The sequence below is a fragment of the Micromys minutus genome (assembly GCF_963924665.1).
Source record: "Micromys minutus genome assembly, chromosome: X".
Classification (NCBI taxonomy): domain Eukaryota; kingdom Metazoa; phylum Chordata; class Mammalia; order Rodentia; family Muridae; genus Micromys; species Micromys minutus.
The window spans coordinates 48,608,660-48,636,587 of NC_137970.1; the positions used below are offsets into that span (position 1 = coordinate 48,608,660).

The 27,928-nt window shown below is 38.4% G+C and overlaps 1 protein-coding gene across 3 annotated transcripts in view; it reads right to left on the reverse strand.

Moving 5' to 3' along the window:
* Window positions 1-27,928, reverse strand: part of PHKA1 (phosphorylase kinase regulatory subunit alpha 1) — a 104,317-nt gene that overhangs the window by 46,743 nt on the left and 29,646 nt on the right. For all 3 annotated transcript variants that reach the window (XM_080910463.1, XM_080910462.1, XM_080910461.1), the window contains exons 9-16: window positions 26,587-26,640; window positions 25,320-25,442; window positions 17,717-17,812; window positions 16,947-17,054; window positions 12,745-12,823; window positions 6,054-6,188; window positions 3,353-3,462; window positions 1,905-2,049 (exon numbers count right to left, since the gene is read on the reverse strand). In XM_080910463.1, coding sequence (XP_080766589.1) covers window positions 1,905-2,049; window positions 3,353-3,462; window positions 6,054-6,188; window positions 12,745-12,823; window positions 16,947-17,054; window positions 17,717-17,812; window positions 25,320-25,442; window positions 26,587-26,640 — 850 coding nt within the window. The remainder of the gene's footprint in view (window positions 1-1,904; window positions 2,050-3,352; window positions 3,463-6,053; window positions 6,189-12,744; window positions 12,824-16,946; window positions 17,055-17,716; window positions 17,813-25,319; window positions 25,443-26,586; window positions 26,641-27,928) is intronic.

Genomic DNA, 27,928 nt, shown 5'->3' on the forward strand with positions numbered 1-27,928 from the left:
GAAGTCAGGTTTACCAGACAAGGTCAGAGAAGGGGAGGAAGCCCGGCTGGTAAAAAAAAAAAAAAATCCTCCATTTTGCACAGAGCTTAGAGGAGCATCTGGACACGGTAGGCTGTGACCTTATGTGGCATGGTTTCCCCACATCACTCCTTACTCAAAAATTTTTGAAAGCTTCAACCTCTTATATAACGTCTAATATAACTTTTTAAATAGTCTCTGCTCATTTTCAAAGTATAAGTCTTCATAATTTGACTATACCTCATTTTGACAATTTTGTTCATCATGGTTCAATAATAGGTTCAAGTTGGCATCTTCACCAGTCTCACCTACAGGCTCATTCCTCTCTCCAGGCCTTACTCAAGGTAGCCCCCAACCCACTTGGTAATTAAGGGTATTTGTTGCTGCTGTGGAGGACCTAGGTTGTGTTCCCAACAGCCACATCAGGTGCTTCAAAAAAGCAGGGGACCTGAAAACAGTTGTGTTTCAGACTCAGGAGAAGAGGCTGAGGTGAATATTTAACATACCAAAGCGCACCTGGCCTTCAGGTTCTCCCAGAATCCTTTAGTACCTACCTGTTACAAGGCCTGGCTGGCATACCCTGCCCTCAGCCCTAAACTTTCCTGCCCAGGGACTCAGGTCTTCACTATATACTTCAGACATTTGGCCTCTATCTGTATTTCTCCTTTCCCTGTGCTGGTGCACTTTCTATCTCTGCATCCTACTCCCTCTTCTGTTTCCCTGTTGGCATGGCAATTTCCCTGACCTTCTTCTGTCAGATCAGCTGCCCCCAATAAACCTGCCTTTATACTATAATTTGGCTTGAATTGGCTTATTATCAATGCCCTCTTTTGATCTCTGTGGATTAAAAATAAAATCTTGTTAAAAAGAAAAACCAAAAGCAATTCCAAAAGCTTAAGTCTCACATAAGCTGACACTTTTTCTTTGGCGCCCTGGTAACTTTCAGTGCTTCAGTACTTCCTAATTTCCTGTCTTGAATTTGCCTTCTATTATTGTTATTACTATTATCTATTAACTTTGCTTTCTAAATTAAGACTGTATACTATTTGAAGACAACTGTGAGAATACATTAGTTATTAAATGGACACTTGTTAATTGTCTCCAGAAAAGAAAAAAGACAAAAAGAACAAAGACTACCCTACTTTCTCAGCTCTTGTTATTTTGAAGCCCCTTTCAGATGCAACCAAAATTCTTCCCAGTCTGTCTGGATTTTGAATGGTTCATGATAAAGGGTTTTTTTAATGAAAAGGAATTTTATGCACTTTGGCAGTACACACAGACCTTTGGAAGCAACAGCAGAAACACAGAAAGAAAGAAGCAGCCTCAGTATTTTAATCCCGCAGGAACTCAGAACAATAAAGTCTTTCCATGTAAGGAAGCACCTCTCCCTGCCCCCCAGTACAAACCAAAAGCCTTTGCACTTTCCCCATCCTAGATCTTCCTGTTTCAGTAAGACAAGCTTAGGGAGGAGAACTTCGGAGCTTTCCTAGAACTCTCCATGGTCCACTGGGGATAAAATAGATGTAGATAGTACTGTCTTTAAAAAGAATCCTTGAATACAGTTTTTGGAAAAGTGCCTCAGAAATCATTGAAAGCTATTCTCTACTCCATTTTTAGATTATGGCTCTCAAACCACTTGAAATATTCTTAGGCATCCACCTGTTTTATACTTTCTGTCTTCACTTCCTAAAACATAAGCTTAAATAGAGCAGAAACTGTACCTGCCTATCCCAGTGTGTCTAGAGCTTAGAAAACTGTCTGCCACAAAAGATAAGCTGGTGAGTACTGCTGTGAGAATGTAAGTAGCTCTACTGTGGGACGCTGAAGAACTACACATGTGACTTATTTCAAAAGTACACTCATTCCCTGCTTCATTCAGCCCTTACCAAGCATGGTGTGTGAGATGGGGAAAGTGATAGTGGGCTGGCCTGTCATCCTCCAACGGCTACAGAGGTAGGAGAGATCTGTTCTGAGCATTTCTACTATCATCTGGTTGTCCAAAGCCAGGTAGAACTGTTGCTGGTCTATGAACTGGGAAAAGAAAAAACGATCCATCAGAAAATTTTGCTCTCACAAATATCAAATAATATTTTTCAATGTTCATTTATTTACAAGGCATGCATGTCACAGAAAAAAAAACAGTATTCTCAATTTTAATGGCTAATAATTCCCAAAGTATTGTGATGGCCAGTAGTAGGCACAATAGTCTCTTATAATTTTAAAGTGTGTGAGTGCCTACAAATCTTTTAAAATATATAATTTAATTTAATCCTGTAACTACCTAGTGGGTTTCTTCCTTTTCTTCCTAGTTTCTCACTATATAGCCTAAGGTTATTTGAACTCATAATCTCCCTGCTCTAGAATTTCTGAGTCCTGGGTTACAGGCATATACTATTCGCAACTTGCTGTTTTTCTTTCAATATGAAGAACAAGGCTCAGAGACAGTACATGGGCTAGCACACACATCTCATTAATCAATGGAAAAGTCAGAGACAAAGTGTGGAATCATTTCACCCTTTGTCTATGTCTGTCTCAGCTGCACTGTCTTAGATATTACAAATAGGGAATTTAAATTTTCCTTCCAGAAAATATTTACTGTGGTGCTAGAGTTAAAACTGTGGTCCTAGTACAGGCTTAGTGAATACACTACCCTAAGCTCTAGCTCCAGCTTTTTCATGAGACAGAATACTTCTGTTGAGCTCATAATGACATTGCTAACCATGTTGCCCAGGTTGGCACTGAACACATGAGTCTTTTGCCTCACCCCTCTAAGTGCTGGGATTACAATCACATGACACCATGCATGGTTTCCTTCCCAGAAAATAATTTCTACTACCATATTCATGTGCAATTGAACTTAGATCTATTATTATGTAGCTAACAAATGTCAGACCACCAATATGTATCATTACAGCTTAACAGTCCTGATATTTTTCTTTAAAGGACACTTTACAAATAAAAGGGCTCCTTCAAGGCCCACAAGAAACACTTAACTTAGCACCTAAATAAAATAGACTGTGTTTCACTCATAAAGGATAAGTACAGCCTTCGTTTAACCTCTGAAAAGAAGAAAAACCGTGTAAGGATCTGAACATTTAGAAAATCCCAATCATAAATTACCACCTGGGACTACTGCTGATAACAGTCACTTGGCAAAGGTCTATGTTGCAAGTTCAATCTGGTTCAACTGAACAAACATTTATTGAGTCATTTAAGATTTGCAAGGCTCTGTGGGACTCTGACTAATCCAATTCCAGCAAATTCTTTACTTCTGTGGTCTCTCTCCCTATTGTTTCCATTGATTTCAATGAATTTTGGAGCTTATCCCACTCACCTGTGGAGTGAAAGTAAAGATCGTTTTTCGAATGTCATAAAGTTTTGACGTTCCAAGCACACCCATGAGCCTGTAGGGTCGTCCACTGAGTTTCATTCTACTGTTGCATCCTGACACAGAATTGAGAAATGATCAGAAAACTCCTAATGTACAAATTAAAGCAGTATTTGTTTATACAGATAACACAATATATGTATATACATAGAGACACAAAGCCACCTCATTTCCTTCAGTTTGAAATGTCTTCCTTTTAGAGTTAAGCCTCATAAAGTTAGAATCTATCTTGCAATCCATATCTGTGTTAAATATACTATAAACATATATAACTATATATTATATATAAATAAAAACTACACTAAATATTGTTTAAGGTACAATAAGGGAATTGTTTATTCACTGACATGAATTTTTCCTATCATCAGAGGGAAAATATGTCACATATTTTTAAAAATGTTTTCCTCCGAGATACACTGAATACAGTTCCTCCGAGATACACTGAATACAGTTTCTTGTTAGTACTGAGAGAACCCCTACTACATGTTTTTTGGCTACAACATATTTTTATGAGTACTTGATTTGTTATCTTCACCAACATGAACCTTTTCATGAACATGCACATAAGTATGCAAATAGGCCAGTGGAACCCCTTAGGTATCACCCTTAAGAATGCTATCCATCTCCTTTCAAGTTTGGGTCTCTCACTGACCTAGAATCCATCAACTAGGCCAGACTTGCTTGACAGTGAGCTGCCACCTAACTGTTGGGATCACAAGCATGCATACCATTCCTGGCAGTCTTGTACAGATTCAGGAAGAACCCCTAAAATGGTTATTCAATATAAGTTAGCCTTAAGATATTTTCTTAACTTTTATTCTCCCATATATTACATCTTGACCAAAATTTCCTGTTCCCTCCACTCCTCCCAGTCCTTCCCCGAGATTCAGCCTCTATTTCATTTAGAAAATATATACACACACACACACACACACACATGCACACACACCACATGATATATCCTATCCTATCCTATCCTATCATATCATATCCAAATACTAAAGTTTGCCCTAGCCTAAATTTAAATAAGGGAGCTGACTCTGATGGTACACACCTGTAATCCAAGTGTCTGGGAGGCTTAGGCAAGAGGGTCATGAGTCTGAATGTACTCCAAAGCCTTAAATTTAGAATTTAAAAATCAAAACTAAGGTACGAATAGTGTTGGTTCCTCCTGAAGAGGATTTATTCCCAGCCAATCCTGACTTCAAAGGGATATAAACATTCCTTGGTAATCCTTACAGCAATGCAATTCCAATGTGATGGTTTAAATGAGAATGGCTACCATATGTTCATAGATTTGAATATTTGGTCACCAATGAGTGGCACTATTTGAAAGGAGGTATGGCCTTGTTGGATAAAGTGTGTCACTGGGTGGAGAGAATTTTTTGTTTGTATGTTTTATATTTTCTTTAGGAGGAGAAAGGTGGAAGGGTGGAGGGAAGATATGAGGGGATGGGGGACGAGTAGGACTGGGGTGCATGATGTGAAACAACGAATCAATAAAAAGTAAACAAAACAAACAAAAAAGCCAAAGCCCAAGCCAGGTCCAATGGTTCTCCCTTCTTGTTGCCTGTGGATCCTGATACAAAACTCTCAGCTTCTTCTCTAGCACCATGTCTGCCTCTGTGATGTCATGTTTCCCACCACGATGATATTGGACTAAACCTCTGAAACTTCAAGTCATTCTTTGGAATGTCAGTGTATACTGAAGACCAGCTAAGACACCCAGCCTTGTGAATTAAAATCCTACCTGGAATCTTGGACCTTACCTTTATAGGGAGTCATTGTTGGATTAGCTGGAGCACAGCCTATAAGTCATTCTAATAAACCCCAAATATATTACAGCTGCTTTGGTAGCCTGTTCTGACCCTATGATTTTATTTGGGGTCTACCTCAATTGTTCTCCTCTCAAGTTCCTTAATTTAACCATATTTGCAAAATTATTTTTGCCATGTAAGGTAATGTTCATAGGTACTAGAGATCAGAACCTGGATATTTGAAGGAAGGATGGTTATTCAGTCTCTTGCAAAGAGAGTTTAGAAAATTTGCCTATCCTTTTCTGTTTTGGAAATAAGGCTGGAACTCAGGGTTAGTATACTCTAGGCAAGGGTTCTGTCACTGAGCTATAGACTACTAGCACCCATATGTTTTGTTAGTTAGCAGTGTAGCAATTTGTTTAATATAAAAGGTCCATCATTAAATTCAATAAAACGAATAAAAATAACTATTTAGAAAAAAGGTGTTAAATTAAGGAATTTGTTAATAATTAGTTCATTATACAACAAAGTATAAAAGACCTAAAATAAATTCCCTGATCACTACTCTACATAAAATTAGCATGTATTCAAAACAGAAATATAGTTTCCAAGAAAGGGCAAAACATGCTAGTTAAGTATGCATTTAGAAAAAAGATATAATATTATATGGAATTAAGCCTATCCTGCATACCAAAGCATGCATAAAGCAACCTAAAGTGATTAAGCCTGCTCATAAAAGATTAGTTCAGAAACTTGGATTCCAGAATCTAAATTCCTTCTTGGATCCAATGCAATACAAGTTACAGAAGTGGGGATTGGGATGGGGAATGTAAAGAAACCAGCCAGCATCATATAACACCTTGATTTAGCAGGCTGGTCAATCTTCTTACCTAGACTGGAATAAATGTGGCTGAGAATACGAGCTGGTTGTACTCTTATGGGGTACACGTCAGCAATGGTCTCTACATCAATTCCTTTTTCCTTCAAAATAGCCTTGATTTCTTCTGTTTCAGCCAGAATGGAGACTATAGAAAAGAAAGAAGATGAAGTCAACAGAAGGTTTTTAGTCCAATAGAAACTTTGAAATTATCTTTTAGATTTATTTATTTGATGTGTATAAGTGTTTTGACTGCATAAACATAACACCACATAAACATCTGATGCCCATGGAGGTCTGAAGAGTGCATCAGATCCCTTGAAATTGGAGTTAGAGACAGTTATAAGCCACCATGTGGGTTCCGGGAAGTGAACCTGTGTCCTCTGCAAGAACAAGTGCTCTCAATTGCTGAGCTAAGCCATCTCTCCAGACCCCTAGATATACTTTAAAGTGCATAATTTCTTTTGGAGGGGGGGGAGAGGAAAGTATTATTGAGGGATTCTAATGAATCAGGGATTACTCTAGATTTCAACTAGGAAAGAAAAAAACATAACCAAAATATGAGACAGAGCTTTCTGGTTAGGTGCCTGTGTGCATTTACTGAATGGTTCTTTTAGTATGTATCAGATTCCATGTTGTAATGGGAAAATTTTAATCACGAGTCTTTTTCTGATAGTGCTGGTAAAAGCTGACTGTCCAGGCTCTTCAATATAAGCACACAATGTCAGTGCTAGGAGCGTGAAGTTAACATAAACATCTGAAACACCAGAATTGCCCTATAGCTAGAGAATAAAAGAAGGAGAGTGAACTGAGGGTGAAGGTCTGAGTCAACAATATACAGGTCTGACAGTTGTAGGTTTGTGGGGAGGGTGGTTAAGGTGCAGGAATATAGAGATGAGTAAAGTAGTTTCTCCTGTAGGACGCTCCTAGTGTTATGGTAAAGGGACATATTAAGTCAATAGAAAATTACCTCCTAAGTAAATGAAGATATGTATAGATTATCATGAGATCATCTAGAAGTGGCATTTACCTAGTGTGGAGTTAGAAGGTTAGCTTTAAGAAAGGGAGACTTGGGGGCTGGAGGGATGGCTCAGTAGTTAAGAGCACTGGCTGCTTTTCTAGAGGACTCAGATTCAGTTACCAATATCTATCTGTACATATGGCTTATAACTATAACTCCAGTTTCAGAAGATCCAATGCTATTTGAAGGCACCAGGCACACATGCTGGTGCTCTGATGTACATTCAGATAAAACATCCATATGTGTTATATTAAAAAGTAAAGGAAGGTAGCCTGAAAGAGTTGGTAGCTAATTGGACTTGAAATGATGAGTAAATTGGTCAGAAGGACAAAAAGTAAATGGAGTGCTGGAGAGAAAATTCATCTTCAATTAAGAGCACTGGCTTTTCATTCAGAGGATCCGGGTCCAGTACCTGCACGGTGGCCTACAAACCCAGAGGAAATGTGGTGGTTGGAATATGCTTGGCCCAGGCAGTGGTGTTATTAGGAGGTGTGGTCTTGTTGGAAAAGTGTGCCACTGTGGGGTTGGACTTTGAGACCCTCATCATAGCATCCTGGAAGCTAGTCTTCTCCTGTCTGCCTTTTGATAAGGATGTAGAATTCTCAGCTCCTCCAGCCCCACGTCTGCCTGGACACTGCCATGCTCCCACGTTAATGATTATGGACTGAACCTCTGAGCCTGTAAGCCAGCTCCAATTCATTGTTGTCCTTTATAAGAATTGCCTTGGCCATGGTGTCTGTTCACAGCAGTAAAATTCTATCTAAGACAGGATCCAATGCCTTCTTCTGGCCACAAGCACCAGGTACTCACTTGCAACAGAAAGACACATGCAAGCAAAATGCCCATATACTTTTTAAAAATTAAACTGCAAGGGGTTCTCAGTTCAGAGTTTGTAAATAATTTGTAAGATATTTGGATTATTGAGGTCTCTATTGCATATTGAATATATTTTATGTTACTCTAGAAGATATTAAAATTACTAGCACTATTTTGATTTTATAGTTAATTAAAATGAATCATTAAGAGCTTGCCTTTTTGTTATTTTTCTTCCTGTTATAAACTACTTTATCTAAGGAAACATGCAGATTTTAACTATTAAATAACCATAATAAAGATATTTTATTTATTGCCAGCAAAAAAAAAAACTGCAAGGGGATAGTTATTCTAGTCCAAAGGTTGGGGAGGCAGCAGAAGACTATATAGACTTCAATGTGATGGCATGAAAAATTTTATTAAGCAGTAAAAGAAATGAAAATGGAAAGGTAGACAAGGTTAGCTCATCATGGAAGGATACCTGTTACTTTAAGGTTTTATATAGTATTGTTGGGCACTATTTCCTAAGCTGCATTCTATAGAACTTCAGGGTTCTACATGGGGTGATAGAGTTGGTTACAGGAACAAAAGGGACTAAAGGAGAATCAAGGTAAATAACCCTTTGAGGTCCCATAAGTACACTGAACCCAACCAACTAAATTCTTGTTTATATTTATCAAGTATTGAGAGTATGATATTAGACACAAGAGGTACATACATGGACATAATGAGTCCTGATGGAGGGCAGAAAGAAGTTAATCTGATAGAGGTGGTGGCAAAAGTAAGGGAGAAACTGTTTCAGATAAAAGACGCAGCATGGACAAAATTATACATTAGCTTTTATTGCTTTGCTTCCTGTTGTGTTGGGGATTGAAGCCAGGCCTTCATAGAACAGCCAGTCACTTGTACCACTGTGCTACACCCTCAGCCTGTGAACCAAGTTCTTTGTAGGAGGAATAATCACTATGGAGGAACAGTGAGGAGAAATAGAGTAAACTACAAAGAGTCTTTGGAAGCTATGTCAAAAGGACTGAAATATGAAGCCCTGCAGAGTTGTAATCAGAAGAATAATATACCCGTGTGAACCTTAAAAAGAGTACATTCAAGTTAATAACTGAAGAATGAATGGGCATTTCTTTGTGTAGGCTACAATAATTTTTAAAAAGCAAAATAATAAACTGACAGACTGTTTTGGGCCTGGACTGAAGACAGAAATATCAGTTCAAAATGACCACAGTAATGTAAGGGGGCATGTGTGTGTGTTGATAACTTACATTACAATCCCGCTATTGGTACTGTCAAAAACAGGATGGATTTTACAGTGACTTGAGAAGTAGAAGAGCCAGGACTTGCTATATAAACACAGGAAATCAGAGAGGAATAAATAGGAATTGAAAAGTGTTCTTTGAGTGTTCATTTCCGTGTGCTGGAAGCATTTAATGATACAGACACAGAAGGGATAGTAGGATTAGTGATAAAATAGGAGGATCCAGCTGATCAGCTCTAGATATGTTGAGTCTACAGTGCAGAGACACATTCAAGTCAGAAGTCACTAGAAACAGATAAGATGAGAAGAGAACATATAATCAAGAAAAGAGGAAGTAGAATATCACTTTGAGAAAACGCAGGAATAGATTGATTAGGATAATCCTGGGACCAGGGAAAGTTCTTGCCTCATGTCTTATATTTTCTCTATAGCATAGGATGTGGGGTCATCATGTGAAGGTGAGGGAAAAGGGAAAGTGTTTGGCATGAGACTGGGAAATGTGAACAATTATTGCATGATTATTTGTATGACAAGACAAATGGTAGGCTACAGACAGAACTCAGAAATACCAATAGCTCAAGGGAAATAAAAGAAGAGAAAGCCAAGAATAAGGTAAAAAAGTACTTCAAACAGGTTGAAGGAGATCTATAAATATATATCATCATGGACATTGTAGATATTAAGTTTCTAGAAAGATATGTGACAAGTCAATCTAAGAGATCTGTTAATATACTGGTTATAAAATATCTACTAAGAGTGACAATGCCAAGGCCTCTGGAAACTAAGCAAGAATATTTCAGAGTATTAAGTCACATTATAAAGAACTAGAGAATTAATGGACTATAATGAGGCAGAAATACCAATGTGAAAAGAAGCCACATCTGAAAGCCTTATGGAGATTAACATAACAATAGAAAAAGAAATTGGAGTGGGGAAATCTCAATATTTCAAAAACGACTATTTGTAAAGAAGATTAGAGGATCAAGTACCAAAAGGGGAATTTGTCTTGAAAGGAGAACAAACACCTTTTTCAGAGACTAAAGAAAAGGAAGCCAGTATGGGTAAGATTATTGGGGTGGGGAGAGTTGGGACACTAAAAAACATCAGAATATGAAAATGATCTGGCATGAAGTAGCAGTCCAAATATTAGGTTGAAAACAAAGGACATAGCTGAAAATATGAAAATGCTGCCTAATTTAAGAACAAAACCAACAAGCAGGAAGCTGAGTTGGAGACTATGGACATCCAATACCACCACTCTGCTTATCATGTATTTTCCCCATGGTATCTTTTAGTAGGTTTAAGATCAGAAAGTGTAGCCTATACAATTGATCTTAAATTATGATAGTTCTGGTGGGTATAGCAACAGTATGATACAATGGTGAATGGGATATTTAGATGATCAAACATTAGGTAGAAAAGAACAGACTAGGAGAAATTGGAGACAAATAGCAAGGAGGGAAAAGCCAAGAAACATTGTTAGCAGAACACAAGAATGACACACCTATAAGGTCCAAAAGTTTGAACCTTGGATTGTGTAGGAGTTTGAATAAGAAGGACCCCTATAGTCTTTATTTAAGTGCTTAGTCCTCAGCTGAAGGAAAGGATTAAGAGATGTGGCCTCCTCGGAGGAAGTGTGTCAGTGGAGGTAGCAAAACCCACATTGTTCCTAGTTGGTTCATATTCTCCCTCTCTCCTACCCCCAGTCTTTCTCTGTCTCTGTCTGTCTCCTAACTGCAGATAACGATGTAAGCTCTCAGCTACTGCTTCAGCATCACACCTGCTTGACTGTTGCCATGCTCCCTGTCATGGTGGTCATGAACTCTACCCTCTGGAACTGCAAGGCCAAAATTAAATGTTTTCTTTTATAAGCTACCTTGGTCATAGTGTTTTGTCACAGTAATATAAAAGTAACTAAGACATAGTATATAACCTAGAGATTCAGAGAAATGGTACTAGTGTCATGGATATCTAAAAATGTTAAGGATAAAAATAGTAGATAGCATCTACATCAATGCTGAAATCTACTTTTATGACAGAAATTTAGGAGGAAGAAGACGACTGTGAGTTGAGCTTCAAAGCCATAAATACATGAATTAGAACAAATAGAAGAGTAACATAGGAAGAAGATTTAAATCTTGGAGGGAAACATGCCTTTTTATGGAGGATGAAGAATAATGGCTTCTATAAAATATTTACTAGTAACAATGGAGGCAGAGACCACTTATATGATCACACAGAGTATCAAGTATAAGATTTAGAAAATTGGCTGATTTTCCATACAGAATAAACCTGAAATCCAAATTCATTTTAAGACTAGGAACATCTTAAAGAATCTTTATACTAGGACTTAACACTATATTGAAGAATGATGTTGAATGAAAATTCACATCAAGATGTCCACTTTCAAAACAAGGATAATGGAAATATTTAAAGAAACAAATAAGTAAAAGGTAAAAATATCAACATTTTTGGGAGAAGTAAGAAGGATAGGAAAGAAACCAGCTTTGTGTTTAACATAAACTTCATCATTGACATTTTGATTAGGATTTTTTTGAGACAGGATCTCTGTAATAGTTTGAATGAAAATGGTTCCCACAAGCCAGTAAAGCATGGCATTATTTGATAGGATGAGGATGTACGCCCTTGTTGGAGAAGGTATGGCCTTATTGGAAGAAGTGTGTCACTGGAGGTGGGCTTGGAGGTTTCAGAAGCTTAAGCCAGACCCAGTCTCTCTCTCTCTCTCTCTCTCTCTCTCTCTCTCTCTCTCTCTCTCTCTCTCTCTCTCTCTCTCTCTCTCTCTCTTATTTGCTACCTACTGATCTGGATGTAGTACTCTCAGCTACCTCTCTAGCATCCTGTCTGACTGCACACTGCCATCATGACAATAATGAACTAAACCTCTGAAGTGTAAGCCAGCCCCAGTTAAATGTTTTTCTTTATGAGAGTTGCCATGGCCATGGTGTCTCTCAACAGCAGTAGAAACCCTAAGACAGGCTCATTATGTTATTCTTGGCTAGCCTGGAACTACTGATACAGAAGAAGCTAGAATTGAATTCAGTGATCTGCCTGCCTCTGGTTCCCCACTGCAGGGATTAAACACATGCACTACTACATACAGCCAAAGACTGGGATCCATTTAGTGTTTTGCATACTGTAGATACTCTCTCATTTAAGTTGATTCTTAACAGAAAATGTTTAGACATAATCCCTAGTAAAATAATGATTAGAAGCAAATCTACTATGAGGGATGCAGGACTAACAGCCTAATCCAGGGAGGATGTTAATTTGTAGGAGGTTATGAAAAGAAAGGGATACTAGCAGAAAAAGCACAGAAAATGTGGTTTAAAAGAACATAGCAGTAACCAGTGGAATAAAATGTTGTAAAATTTTAAAGAAAAGAATTCCCAGAAATGAGGTATATCAAATAGTATTTTATAACCTCTGAGATTATCTTTCATTAATTTATTATTAACAGTAATTTTGAAACCAAAATAAATCAAATTTGTTACAGACTTGAAACCTAACACAAAGCCCCCAAATCTCTTTGCTTAATCAGACCTTTAATAATATAATATTTATGTTGCTAAGAGCAATACACACCTTGAACCACCACATCTGGCTTTGGCACAGTAGAAAACCTACGATTCAGGGGATCAATTTCTCCAGGAGCTAAAAATCCCTGCAGAAAACCCATAAAAACAAAATTAATAAACCTTAAAAAACAAAGCTAGAGTACTGGAGAGATGGCTCTGTGCTGGCTGCTCTTCCAATGTAGGACAGTGGACTGTGGTACCAGACAGAAAACCTGGTAAGGTAGAGCAGATTCATAAACCCAGAAACCCTGGCAATTCTCATAATTGAGAACAGTAGATGTTTAGTAGGAGTTTAAATCTACTCCTGACCAGGTTCCTGTCCTGAACACATGAACACATGACCACAACACCACATAACACCATATTGAGAGGACAGTCACATAGGGACAACAAATGAAGTCCTTTCAAATGCAGATAAGGCGTTCCTAACATCTCATACCAAGCCAACAGAAAGAATCTGCCTCTTGATCCCAACCCACCTCAAAGGTTTATAAGGTCCTTCCCACACAGAATACAGTACAAGAGTTATTTCACCAAAGAAAGATCATCTGAGAGTGCCTGTCTTATCAAGCTGTAATGCTCCAGGGAAGAGGTTTCTCTCCCAAAGCGGGACCTTGACCTGGCCCAAACAGCCAGGAATTCAAGCCTGACTACAGCCACTTACTGCTCCATGGCCTCAACCTTGGCCCCTAGCTGTCTGCTGTATCCCACTGTCCGCCACCAACTCCAGGGAAGCTATGGGCTCAAAAGAGGCCCAGCAGCCTGCCTTGCTCTAGCTTACCCTTGAAAAGCTGTAACCCTCTGGCTGCTCTGCCAGGGTCAGAGTCCCCCCTCCCCATCCCCTCAGATTCCCTTTATGCAGACTGGTATTCCAGAGACCTGAGTTCCATTCCTAGCACCCACCTGAAAGCTTACAACTGCCTAATACCAATTGTAGATAAGCCACTTCTCACTTCACAGGCACTGTGTACATATGGTATGTAGTATACAGAGCATTCATATACATAAAATAAGTAAATAGAATGATAATAAAATAAATTTTAAAATAATAAAAAAGTTTAAAAAATAAGGTTAGTATTTTAGGGGGAAGTAACAGAAAGAAGACAAACACTTGCTCTGTATAAAAATGCTTGAAATCCCAGAATTCATATCCAAATTAATTTTGTCTGGGTGCCACGAATCCTTAGTTTTTGGAATAAAAGTAGGTTATAAATTATAAATAAACAGAAAGTTCCTGGTTATTCCACTATCTTCTCTGGATATATTTTTATGGTATGACACAGACAAATGAGCAAAAAAAATAATGTCTTAAAAATAGGAAAATGGGGAAAATGAGGTGTGCAATTTTCTGAGCAACCACCAAACTGATTACCAGCTTACAACCCCACCAACAGTGGAGGAGTGTTCCTTTTTCTCCACATCCTCACCAGCATCTGCTGTCATCTGAGTTTTTGGTCTTAGCTATTCTGACTGGTGTGAGGTGAAAACTCAGAATTGTTTTGATTTGCATTTCCCTGATGACTAAGGATGCTGACCATTTCTTTAGGTGCTTCTCAGTCATTCCGTACTCCTCAGTTGAGAAGTCTTTGTTTAGCTCTGTCCCCCATTTGTAAATAGGATTGCTTGATTCTCTGGAGTCTAACTTGTTAAGTTCTTTGTATATGCTGGATATTAGCCTTCTATAAGATGTAGAATTGGTAAAGATCCTTTCCCAATCTGTTTGCTGCTGTTTTGTCTTTTTAACAATGTCTTTAGCATTACAGAAACTGCAATTTCTGAGGTCCCATTTGTTGATTCTTGATCTTATAGCATAGGCCACTGGTGTTCTGTTTGGGAAAATTTCCCCTGTGCCTGTATGTTTTAAGCTTTCCCCCACTTTCTCTTCTAATAGTTTCAGTGTTCCTGGTTTTATGTGGAGGTCTTTATTCCACTTGTACTTGAGTTTTGTACAAGGAGATAAGAAAGGGTTGATTTGCATTCTTCTGCATGCTGACTGCCTGTTGAACCAACACCATTTCTTGAGGAGGCTGTCCTTTTACCATTGAATGTTTTTAGCTCCTTTGTCAAAGATCAAGTGACCATAGGTGTATGGGTTCATTTCTGGGTCTTCAATTCTGTTCCACTGATCTACCTGCCTATCTCTGTACCAAATACCATGCAGTTTTTATTATGACTGATTTGTAATATAATTTGAGATCAGGGATAATGATTTCCCCTGGAAGTACTTTTATTATTGAGAATAGATTTTGCTATCCTAGATTTTTTGTTATTCCAGACGAATTTGCAAATTGCTCTTTCCAACTCTCTAAAGAATTGAGTTGGAATTTCTATGGGGATTGCATTGAATTTGTAGATTGCTTTTGGCAAGATGGCCATTTTTACAATGTTGATCCTTCCAATCCATGAGCATGGGAGATCTTTGCATCTTCTGAGATCCTCTTCAATTTCCTTCTTAAGAGATTTGAAGTTCTTGTCATACAGGTCCTTCACTTGCTTAGTTAGAGTCACACCAAGGTATTTCATATTATTTGTGACTATTGTGAAGGGTGTCTTTTCCCTAATTTCTTTCTCAGCATGTTTATCCTTTGAGTAGAGGAAGGCTACTGATTTTTTGAGTTAATTTTATAACCAGCCATTTTGTAGAAGTTCTCTGGTGGAATTTTTAGGGTCATTTATGTATACTATCATATCATCAGCACATAGTGATATTTTGACTTCTTTCTTTCTAACTTATACCCCTTTGACTCTCTTTTGTTGTCTAATTGCTCTGGCCAGGACTTCGAGTACTATACTGAATAGGTAGGGGGAGAGTGGGCAACTTTGTCTAGTCCCTGATTTTAGTGGGATTGCTTTAAGTTTCTCACCATTTAGTTTGATGTTGGCTACCGTTTTGCTGTATATTGCTTTTACTATGTTTAGGTATGGACCTTGAATTACTGCTATTTCCAAGACTTTTAACATGAAGGAGTGTTGAACTTTGTGAAATGTGTTCTCAGCATCTAGTGAGATGATCGCGTGTTTTTTTTTTCTTTGAGTTTGTTTATATGGTGGATTACGTTAATGGATTTCCGTGTACTGAACCATCCCTGCATCCCTGGTATGAAGCCTACTTGATTATGTCTCACAGGAGGAAATACAAGGTCAAAGAGAGGAACAGGTATTAAAGAAAATATCATTCAGAGGCTGCCTCACCTTGGGATCTACCAAACCCAAGCACTATTGCTGATACCAAGAAGTACTTATTGGCAGAAACCAGATAGGGGTGCCTCCTCAGGGGCTCTGCCAGAGTCATAGAGATACAGCTGAGCATGTTTACAGCTAACCATCAGTCTGAACACAGGGACCTCAATGAAGGTGCTAAAGAAAGGACTGAAGGAGCTGAAAGGGGTTGTAACCTCATGGGAAGAACAACATTATCAACCAACCAAACTCTTCACAACACCCATTAAAACACCAACCACTGAGCACACATGGAGAGACCCATGGCTCCAGTTGCATATGTAGCAAACAATAGCAGCATCTGGCATCAATGTGAGAAGAGGCCTTTAGTCCAGTGACTGCACATTTTCCCAATGTAGGGGAAGACCAAGGCACTGAGGTTCAGAGGGTGATTATGAGGGAGTGCATCTTTGTAGAGACAAGTGGAGGGGCAGGGGCATGGAAGCAGGGTGGGGGAAGGGGATAATATTCCAAATGTAAATACAGAGAGCATCTAATAAAAAATACAAGAACAGCAAAATCCCGTTGATTAATGAAATAGAAAGACCATACTGTTATTACCAAGCACTACTTAAAGTGCCCCAAATGATCATCTAATTCAATTAAAGAATGCTTAGGAAGGTTGGCATTTAACCTATCACCAGTAATCACTAAGCCTAACTGCATTGTTTAGTTACCAGGCAAGATACCAAGGGGAGTTTTGAAAGAGAAAAATGCACAGCTTGATTCCTGAACAGCACCAAGTACAATGCCCAAGTAGGTAGCTATGGGCAGAAGAATAGACAGTTGCCAGGGAGCAAGAGATTTTTGTCAAGCAATAGCCATACCCCCGTGCTGAAGAGCTAGAGGAACAGCCGTAACCAAGTCAAAGTATAAACGAATGAAGAAAGTCTTTGAATTTAGTGAGCTCATTGCAAATTTGATTATTATAGTGACAATGGTAAGCAAACAACAAACAAAAGGTGGGATAGCTTTGAGGTTTCCCCTTACCTCTGCCATCAAGCTTCCTAAAATGTATAGAGACTGACCCCACATGTGAGGCAATTTTCCCATAGGGACTCGATCTACAGTGTGAGGATTTTGATATTCTTCATCAACCTAAATGACAAGATAAAAAGGTCAAATGAGAGGCAATACTGACATCTAGATTGTATTTTGTAGTTCATAGGCAATGAATTGAAAAGCTAAGTAGGACAGTGCTCAAGCCATAATATGTGAGCGAATCACCCAAGAATCTTATGAAAATACAGACTGAATAGGTGTAGTAGAGGTGGATGAAACCTGTTTGTAATAAATTCTCAGGTGACACTCGATGCCGATAGCAAGTTATTCTCCAAATCCTTACCAGAATGTAAAGCTGTATCTCTACCATGTCTAATTCTCCTTCATAGTGTCAAGTAAAGACAGCAGCTGCTTCACTTTCCTAAGTCTGATTTACACCAGGCATCTCAGATTGCTGGCTTCAGAGGGTAACAGGCTGATACAGGACTGGTTCTGCCTACTGATCTTTACATCATTCTCAGAACTGATACCTGCTTTCATTTACATCTCATTGTACAACAGCACCATAATTGAGACTGCTTTAATGACTTATTTCTGAAAGAATAAAATCGTATGTCTCTTGCCCTCCTCTGAGAACCAAAATTTTGGAAAATTAAAGTCACAAGATACAAAGTCATAAACACTATGTGACTCAGGTAAGTCAGTATCATAGAAACACGGATCCTTCCCTGGCAATGGTCCAGCACTATCCAACTCACCTTGTCAGGAGGAACACTGTACAGTTCTGGAAGAAGTGGGACTCCATTTTTGCCTTTGATGAGGACTGCATCAAGAGCCTCTCTGTATTCTTGAACCTGCATAAAAAGAAAACCAAAATTTTAGAAACTTTATATGGGAATTATAGCAGAAGGATACAGCCAAAGAAAGCACTATCACAACAGAGCTTATTTAACCAAGTAAAAAGGAGAGGAAATAGGGAACGGTACTTTGTTAACCTGACACACACTAGAATCATCTGAGAAGAGGGAGCCTCAGAGGAAAAAAAAAATGCCTTCATAAGGCTACAGGCAAGCCTGTAAAGCATTTTCTTAGTCAGTAATGATAGGGGAAAGCCCAGCCCATTGCAGGCAGTGCCATCCCTAGGCTGGTGGTCCTGGGGAAAGGACATTTTAAGAGGCTCAAGCATTGCAACCATGACACTGGCAGGTCTTGCCTTCCTCTTTCCCTGTCTCTTGCTAAACTCTTAGATTACTTTTCTAAAGCTATCCCCCAACGTGCATTCCCTTATTTAGCCACTGACTCATTCCTCTGACTGATCAGCAAGGTCCAAGTATCAAAATGACCAGGTCCAACAATCACATTTTATTATTTGGCTATACTAGCTAGCATGTGCAATCAGGGCACACCAACTCAGCCTAACACAGACTTCCCCTCTTCTCTCTTTATAAACCACTCCTGCTGCAGAAAGACTGCTCCTCTGTGCTAAAAATCTGGTGTTTGGATGTGTTCTGTCCTGACTCCAAGACCCCTTACACTGGTTCTATGAGAAAGCAGGCTGAGCAAGTCATGAGGAGCAAACCAGTAAGCAGTGCCCCTCCATGGCCTCTGCATCAGCTCCTGCCTCCAGGTTCCTAATGGGTTTGAATTCCTGCCTTGGCTTCCCTCAATACACTGTAACTCAGGATATGGAAACAAATAAACCCCCCCCCCCCAAGCTGCATTTGGTCGTGGTGTTTGGTCATACCAGTAGTACCCTAAGGCAGGTACTCATTAAATGTATCCTAGAAATTCTGAATATTTTAATGCATTTTAATTTGAGTTTTATTGTAGTAGGTTGTCTAATTGAAGTCCTTTTAACATTAGGATTATGTTCAAAGAGGTTCAGAACTAGTAGTTTACTAATAAAAACTTAGTTTACTAAGGATTTTCTAAATTAAAATTTTAATGATACATTTTAACTTTTTATATGTATTGTGGTTTGCTTGCATGCATGTCTGTGTAGGGGTGTCAGAGCTTCTGGAACTGAAGTTACAGTTAGTTGTGAGCTGCCATGTGGGTGCGGGGAATTGAACCTGGGTCCTCTGGAAAAGCAGCCATGGCTCTTAACCTTGGAGCCATCTCTCCAGCCCCATGGCTTCTGTTTGTAAACATGTACTGTTTTAAAGAAGCTATAAACTTGAGAGTAGGTGGATGAGGCTTGAGAGACAGAAGCTGGGAGGTGTTTGAGGGAGGAAAGGATGGGGGGAAAGTGCAATTCTATCAAGTAAAAATATTTTTAAATGATGCTTTTAGGATTTTGTTTTGTTTTCAAAACAGGGTCAGTCAAACTATGTAGCTCTGAGTGTCCTGGACATCACACTGTGGACCAGGCTGGCCTCAGACTCAGAGGTCCATATGCTTCTGCCTGCCATGTGCTAGGATTAAAGACATGTGCCACTATGCAAGACAAAAATTATTTTTAAAAAATCATATGTATGCATATGTGCTTTTGTGTGAGTATATGGACATGTATGTTTGTATCCTAGGGGGCCAGAAGTGTCAGACCTCTGATGCTTCTATTGTAACTCCTATAAGTGTTGTGAACAGCATGACAAAAGAGTGCTGAGAATCAAACTTGGGTCGTCTGGAAAAGCATTATGTGCTTTTAATCATTGAGCTATCTAACCAGTCCTTAACTTGGCTCTTATTTTATTTCTTTTTAAGTTTTATTTTTATTTATACATGTACATATCTGTGTGTGTGTGTGTATACACGCACGCACACGTGTGCGCATACCTGCTGATGTCAGAAGAGGGCCTAGCATCGCCTGGAACTGGAGTTACCACTGATTATGAGCTTTGATGTGGGTGCTGGGATCTGAACTTTGGTCTTCTGCAAGAGCAGCAAATGTTTATAACCACTGGAAAAATCCTCCAGACTATTAACTAAGATTTTATAACTATATTTTTATGAATTACTTTTATTAGTTAGTATATAAAATAATGGATTTTATTATGACATTTCATATGTATATATCATTATACTTTCCTTATACATACCTTCCCATTACCCTTTTCATCTCTCCTTTCTATATTTGGCTGCTGTTATGGTCAGGTTTAAGAAGGGAAGGTCAGGATACAGCTCAGTGGGCCTAGCATATATATATATATACAAGGCTTTGAGTAAAACAAAAACAAACACATACACAAACACAAAACCCTAGAATTTATGGCAGAAAACATGTACATAGTTCTTTAACACAATAGCTTCATCCCAGCTGGTTTGTGGCTTAAATAGGATACTGATGAAGTCACAAACTTGTTCTAATGTGTTTAATAGATTGGGGTACAGTTTGGGTATTGTGGAGGGGTTCCTGGAGGCTTTAAGACAGACAGCAAAAACTGATCATAATGAGGTAAGAATAAAACTAGGACCAGCCCAATTTTGGTAACCAGTCCTGGGCCAGGATTTCTTGAGTCTGACCCAGACCATTTTACTTCAGCCATATTTAAATACAGCCCAAGTTTGGAAAGAAATTCAAATAACAATTAGGTCAGCCCTGTGAGTACAACAAAGCTTAAGATGTGTTCACACTGAAGTTCTTTACAAAGGACATATGGCTTTATCTGTAAGATGGCTTCTTCTTGACTTCAGAAACAATGCTCAAGATAAGGGTCTAAGGATAGTAATGGAAGGAAACATAATACAACACAGAAGTCACTGAGGCTGTTATAAATTACAAGTGACATCTCTCACAACAATTAATTTTATTGCCTAGAAGTAATGCTCAAGGTTTTAGGAGTCTGGGATAAACAAGCATAATATTCTGGGTGACATGGGAGGAACCTGGAACAACAGGTAGCAAAGGATTACCAGACTGTAAACTACATTTCCCCTAGAGCTCTGGGAGTACAGCCAAATATCTTCTCCCTTAGGAGACACCAGCTGTATTTTAACTGTTCCTGGCTTCTCCTGTGTGCTTATCTTTCAAACCAACTGCACCAAAGGGGCAGTCTGGGGTTACAAGATTACTACCATTACCCTTCCCAGTATCCACACAAGGTCTTTAACATCAAAATGCCCAGTGCTTCAATTGCAGTAAATGTAGTCATTTGAAAAGAAATTGTAACCAAGCCACTTAAAGTCTCAGAGCTCAAAATGGCCTGTGTGTTAACTCTGAGCTGAGAAATAGAGTACTTTGTGCCAGAGACACTAAGGAGCCCTTTCTGGGAGGAATGGGTTCTCAGTAAGAAAGCTGAGATTTCCCAGGTTTCATAGATGCTGTAGTAAGGGGTGCCATTGAACAAATGAGTGAAGGGACAGGAGGGATGTACTATATAATTTTTTGCTATCAGGAATTGCCTTTGGGGACCTAGCTCAAGGCTCAGCAGCAAGAAGTACAGTATGATAGGATAAGAGGTAGGTTATTGAATCTACTAGAGTATTTAACTGGCATGGATTATTGTATTATTGGTAGAAATTTAAGCTTATTTTGTTCAACTCTTGATTAATGTATTATACGTATGCAATTCATTTAAAAAATGAAACATAAAGTTCTAGTCTAAGCTAATGAAAGACCCCCAAATTGGGGAAGCCCCTCACTCTAGTACTGGGAGAACTCGAGCCCAAGAACTCATAGAGAGCCTATCTTGCTGCAATCAAGCAAGAGGTTTATTTAAGGAGGGGGGAAGCCAGAGCTCTGGGGACGACACATATCTCATGCAGGAGATAGAGGAGTTGACTCCGAACTCAATTAGGGAGAGATATTTATAGGGAAAATTACATAGGCAGTTAGCAACAAACACATAACAATTTCATTGGTTTATTCAGATTGGCACATTCTGTCTGCTTTTGGATATGATTTAACTCTAGACCATTCTGTTTTGGGGCACACTGACTTTTATATTAGTTTTTTTTTTTTTTTTTTTTTTTTTTTTTTTTTTTTTTTTTTTTTTTTTTTAAGGACTGCAGAGTCAGACCTTATCAAGATTAGGTAGTCTGCGGTTTTTGTTTTTAGTCTTGAGACATATTTGTCTTCAAGGCAGGGTTAGTGGGGGCTAACTTGAAATTTTAACTCTTTCACTAAAATTGCAAACTGTTTAGGATAATTAGAAATGCAAGTTAAGAAGTAGTCACCTATAAATAATCTTACTTTGCTGTTTTGTTAGGTACTAGTTTAGTTAATCACAGAAGTAAGCTTTATTTAGTCTTGTATATGTTTTCAAAGTTAAACAGATAGTAAATAGCTAGAAACAGAAAATGTTCGGCTATTAAGATATACTGGGATAGATAGGTGGTCTGAAGCAAATGCTTCAGAGATCTAGAGAATATGACATTTAAGCTAGTCTAATAATAAAAGGTTTTTCTCACAGAGAGACACATCTGTTCCTGGCAGCACCCCCAATCTACTCCAAAAAAGATGTTGAGCACTGAAGAACCTCTACAGTTTTGGAATCTGCTTGCTCTGAATTTCCTGTCTACTCCAGTAAAATTTTATTTTTCTCAGGTCTCTGATGGTATCGAAGACTATATAGTTATAGCCTTACAGCCTTCTTTATTAAAGATTAAAGACATAAAAGCTTAAGTTGTTTAGAATCTAGGGAAATACTTTGGGGTTTAAAAAGATGTTTATAGTTTGATAAAAGAAAGTCATGAAAGTAATTTAGATACAAAAGTTTGGACTCACCAGAACAGGATAGAGTGGAGTACTTCCTCACAGGTGATTATGATTTGCCTCATGCACTAGCAGTGGCATGATTTTGCCAGCTGCAAATAGTTTACATTTGGAATTCTGGGGACTCTGCAGAGGGTATAAATGCCAGAGCTCTGAGTTGGACTGAGACACTCTGAGGTAGCTGCTGCTCCTATTTTCTGTTGTTGCAGTTTGTCAAATGTTTGTGAACAAAGAGACCAGAACCAGTTGGAGATGTAGTAGGAAGTAGTCTAAAGAGATACATGTCCCCTTTCCCCTCTAACCTTCTTTTTCTCCTGTCAGGAGCTATCAAAGATAGGCTAAGGCTAGCAGGTGAGTTTCCTGAAGGTGGCCCACATTTATGCATTGCCTATGATGAATGAGCTGTAAGAATGGGTGAGCAAGGTCTTTGGAAACTTCATCCAAGGATTGCTTCTTGCAACTGATAGCTTTTCCTGCCAGTATTACATAGTCTAAGGATTAGGAGCATTATCCCATCGTATTGTACAGATTTCCTGCAGATCAACATAAAAATAAACTTTCATGAATTAATGATGATTAGATGAACTAATATTTTTATAGAATTCCTGATTTAATTCAAATAATTTTAGTAAGAAAGGTTTAAGAGATAATTTTAATTGCTTTGCCAAAATTATAATAAAGTTAGACTAAAGAATAGAATATGCCCACTCCTCATAAAATAGTAAGTAAAGGCTGCTTAATAAAAAAAATACAAGGAGCTTTCACAACTACACTAAAAAGAGAAAATAGCTTGGGACAAATTTGTAATCCAGAAAAAACATTTATTCTAGGTCCGATCCAAGGATGAAGCAAAAGGTGTGTAATATGATAAAGTGAGACCATGTGAAACTGTTACTTTGAACTTATAATGAGCTTATGGGATGAAACACTGATTTGACTCCTTCCTTCTGTGTAACACTTTATCTGTGAGGTAATTTTCTAAAGAACTTTTGTCTAAGAAGGTATAGAAAGGCCAGAGAGAAGAAATAAAGTGGTAGCTAGGCAGACTCTGCTCCATCCATTCAAATGTTTATATTCATATAACTGTTCACCTCTATGTATGCATTTACATATATGTGTATGTATATCTATGTAAGTATGCATGAACACTTGTGAAGCTGATGAGACATGTGGTTGGGGCTTGACCAGAATATGTGTGTGTGTGTGTGTGTGTGTGTGTGTGTGTGTGTGTGTGTGTGTGTGTGTGTATGTATATGAGTGCATGCGAGTCCATGTGGATTGCCTATGTAAAAGCTTTTATTTCTTTTCTTCTTTTTTCTTCTTGGTTCATGAAAAATTAAATGAGTCCATGCCTCTTGCCTGGCCAGAGAGAGTTCCTTAAGCCACAGAGATAGAGTAAGAAACCAGCATTTATTAAAGCACAAATAAATAGTAAGAGAGTTATAGAGTAAGAAACCAATACTTAGGAAAGAAAGCACAAATAGTTACAGAGTAAGAAACCAGCACTAATTAGCACAAAACAATAAGAAAGAGTTAAAATCCCAGAGGCCATCAGCTTCTGGCCCCCAGAACAGTAAGAGAGAGTTACAAGGCCATATAGATCATTAGTCTTTGGCTATTGTCCAACTGTATTCATCTCAGCTTATTCTCCAGCCAGAGCAGGCCTCTGACATTCTACTACCTAGTGTTGGGGGTTTGGAAGGGTGCTTACATGCAACTTTTTTTCCTGAGAACATATTCTGTTGAACTATACTGTCTAAAATTACACAGACATGCACACATCTAAGAAGGCCAATGAACTATAGGAGTCTACATCTGTTGTTGCAGTGTTCCATCCAACTGTATAAGACCTTTCTTTAAATGCATCCTATCTTATAAGCTATGAGCCTCTGACAGCTGCCCTGATTGCAAGCTGTGTGCCTTCCTCTTGGCCCATTCTAATGTTTTTCTCTGTACTTTCCGTTTTCCCCTCTGATTTCTCTCTTTTATTTTATTTTATTCCTCTTTTGTTTTCTTCCTCTTATACACATGCAGAGGTGCTGGGCAGAAAAAACTAGTAGGAAGAAGGTCAAACATTTCTACAAGCAAAATTCAAGTCTTCTTCCAGGCAAATCTATCAGGGTTATTGTTATACTTATGTATTTGAAAAATCAACTTAATTATTGAGACAGGATCTCACTATATAGCTTCAGTTCTTCTAAAACTGGCTATAGCAGGCTGGCCTCAAACTTAGAGACCCATACACCCTTTTCTAGTTCTGGAATTAAAGGTGTGCACCACTATACTCAGCCATGCAAACATTCTAGTACTGCACTCCTTAACCCATTTTCCCATTCTGTAGATTTTTAATTTCTTGATTATGCATTGCATGGTGATATTTTTAAAGGGATGATGCCTCATTATAGTAGAACTGACTGTATTTTGAACTTACAACATACCTTTATTTGTGAACACACAAAAAGTTTTGGAAATATCTTTTTTTAAAGATTTACTTATTTTTATGAGTATTTTGACTGCTTTGTATGCATATGAACAACCTGAGTTTCCCAACTCTTAATTCACTGCTATCAGCTATGAGTCTGTAGGAGACAACTCCATCTCTTCCCTAGTAGGAATACTACAAAAACAGCCAGTAAAAACAAATACAGCCATTAATCAATAGAATATACAAGAACAGCTTGCTAAGAGCTCTTCTCCCAGCTCATTACCTGTTCTGTGTTGCCACTGAAGATCCCATCAAGGATAAAGTATGTCCAGAACAATGGCCATTCACACTCAATATTTTCAAATAGCTTCAGCTCAGCTGGTTCATAGTATAGGCGATTAGGATCCTGAACAAGAATATAATAAACAAAGACTGTCCTATCACTCAGAGGTTAGATGTATATCCTTAGTTTAGACGTATTATAATAGGAGTTTTACTGCAGACTGTTTGTTTCAAAGACAGCATCAGGAAAGGTAGTAAGCACATACTCATACTCCCCTCCCATAGCAAGTGCTCTAGGAAGAAATTCCCAACTACTGGTTTGGGGATAAGGATCATTGACAGCCTCAAACATCTACATCTATCAGTCTCTCACTAACACAAACATAGTACTCAAAAACAGCTCAGCAGTAGCAGTAGCAGTAGCAGAAGCAGCAGCAGCAGCAGCAATATCCTTCAAGCAAGAAGTGTGTTATAGGTTCTTCCCCAAAGCAGCATTTAGGATTCAGTGAGGTCATTGGAGTGGAGAATGAACCTCTGGCTTTGTCAGAAGGAGAGAGACCAGAAGAGGCACACTAGTGCTTCCTGTCTCTTGCCATAAGGTACTTTAACCACACTTGGGACTCTGTTAGTAAGAAGATAATCATCAGATGTGGACACCTTCGGTAGGGGTCCCCTTTCTATAGGACAATTTCTGTACCTACAGAATTGTGACCTGCCCCCAAGTACACCATTTTACAACTCAGTCTGTGGTACTTTGCCATAGACAACAGAAAATGGACTATGATAGGTAGTTAAAAAGATGTAGTAATGGAAAGATGCCTTTTCCTTTATATTGATTAAATATTGGAGCAGGGGTTGGAGATTATGCAAATACTGTTTGTGTTTAAAACTTGTGTTCCCACTAACCAACTGAAAGAAAAGACTGTCTTTCCTTTATATATATATACATATATATATGTATATATATGTGTGTGTATATATGTACATATATGTATATATGTATATATGTGTGTATATATATTTGTATATATGTATATATATGTATATATGTATATATATATGTATATATATAGACATTTTACTTTTAATTTATTTACCATCAATGTCAGAGCTTGGCAGCAAAGCCCAATAAATACAGCAAACATTATTTATTATTTCTTTTAATGATCTTCAAAAATTCCAACAGTGAGGTTACTGTTATCTCTGAATAAGGCTACAAAGAGTAAGAGCAATTCTGCCCTATTTCCCTGTGGTAAAAAGAAACATACCTCTTTGGGAGTTTTATATCCATCTCGCAGAAAACGACAGCATCCATAACGACCCTGGGGACAAAGAAAAAGGCCCTGAAGCTTGTACATCTGTATGACTTTAGAATTGTGAAGGATCTATATGTATCTTTCTCTCACCAATACAGACATAGGATTCAAAGACAGCTTAGCAGCACCAGTAATGTCCTTTCAAGCAAGAAGTGTGTTATAACCAACCAATGAATACACATGGAGGGATCCATGGCTCCACTTGCATATGTAGCAGAGGATGGCCTTGTCTGGCATCAATGGAAGGAGAGGCCTTTCGTCCAGTGAAGATGAGTTTTCCCAGTGTAGGAGAATGTCAAGGCACTGAGGTGGAGAGGGTGCCTGAGTGAAGGAGCACCTTCATGGAAGCAAGTAGTGGAGGGGGAGGGGGATAGAAGAAGGGGGGGTGGGGGAGGATAACATTTGAAATGCAAATATAGAGAATATCCAATAAAATAATAATAATAATAATAATAAAGAATTGTGTTATAGGTTCCCACAGTATCTTTTCCATAGCTATGCACCTTAGGTCAAACCTGCAACAAACAATATCTGCACAGTCCATCCTACAGTACATGTAGCTCCTAAGAGACAATACCATATTTTTAAAATTTGAGATTATTTTCAATGTATAAAAGTTATAAACACTAGTTTTACTATACCTATCTCCTTTCAAATCCCATCTCCTTATATTAACTTAAATAACTTATTAAAATATCACCTTGATATACTGTAGTGAGAATTTTGGATTCTTAAGAAAATGTTATGTCATGTTAATATGTTTTTATTTTAATCCCAGGTGTAGGATATGAGACTGTTTCAGATTGTCCACAGCCACTATGATTTGTCTCATGCTCTGGCAAGGGGCGTGAGTCTGCCAACAGAAGAGAGCTTATGTTTGGAATTCCAGGGATTCTTGTGAGAGTGTAAAAATGCCAGAGCCCTGAGAGGCTGCTGCTCCTGCTGCTACTGCCTCTTTTGCTGTTTTGCTGGGTTGCTGGATTCCTGGTTGGCAATATCTTGACGATAAAAGATTGGACTTGCCCATAGGAACTACGTCCCCTTTCCCCTCTAACCTTCTTTCTCACCTACTTAGTGTTGGGGGTTGGAAGGGATTGCAGTGGAGAGATATGAATAAGAACCCAATAAAGTATCCAAAAGTAGTTATAATATACTAATAATTAAATTATAAAGCCTATTTATATCTCATTGGGTTTTCAATCACTGTCCTTTATTACTCTATTCCAGGATACACTTAAAATCCCACACTATAACACTCAGGTGATGTCCCAGTGGGTAATGTGTTTGCTTTGCA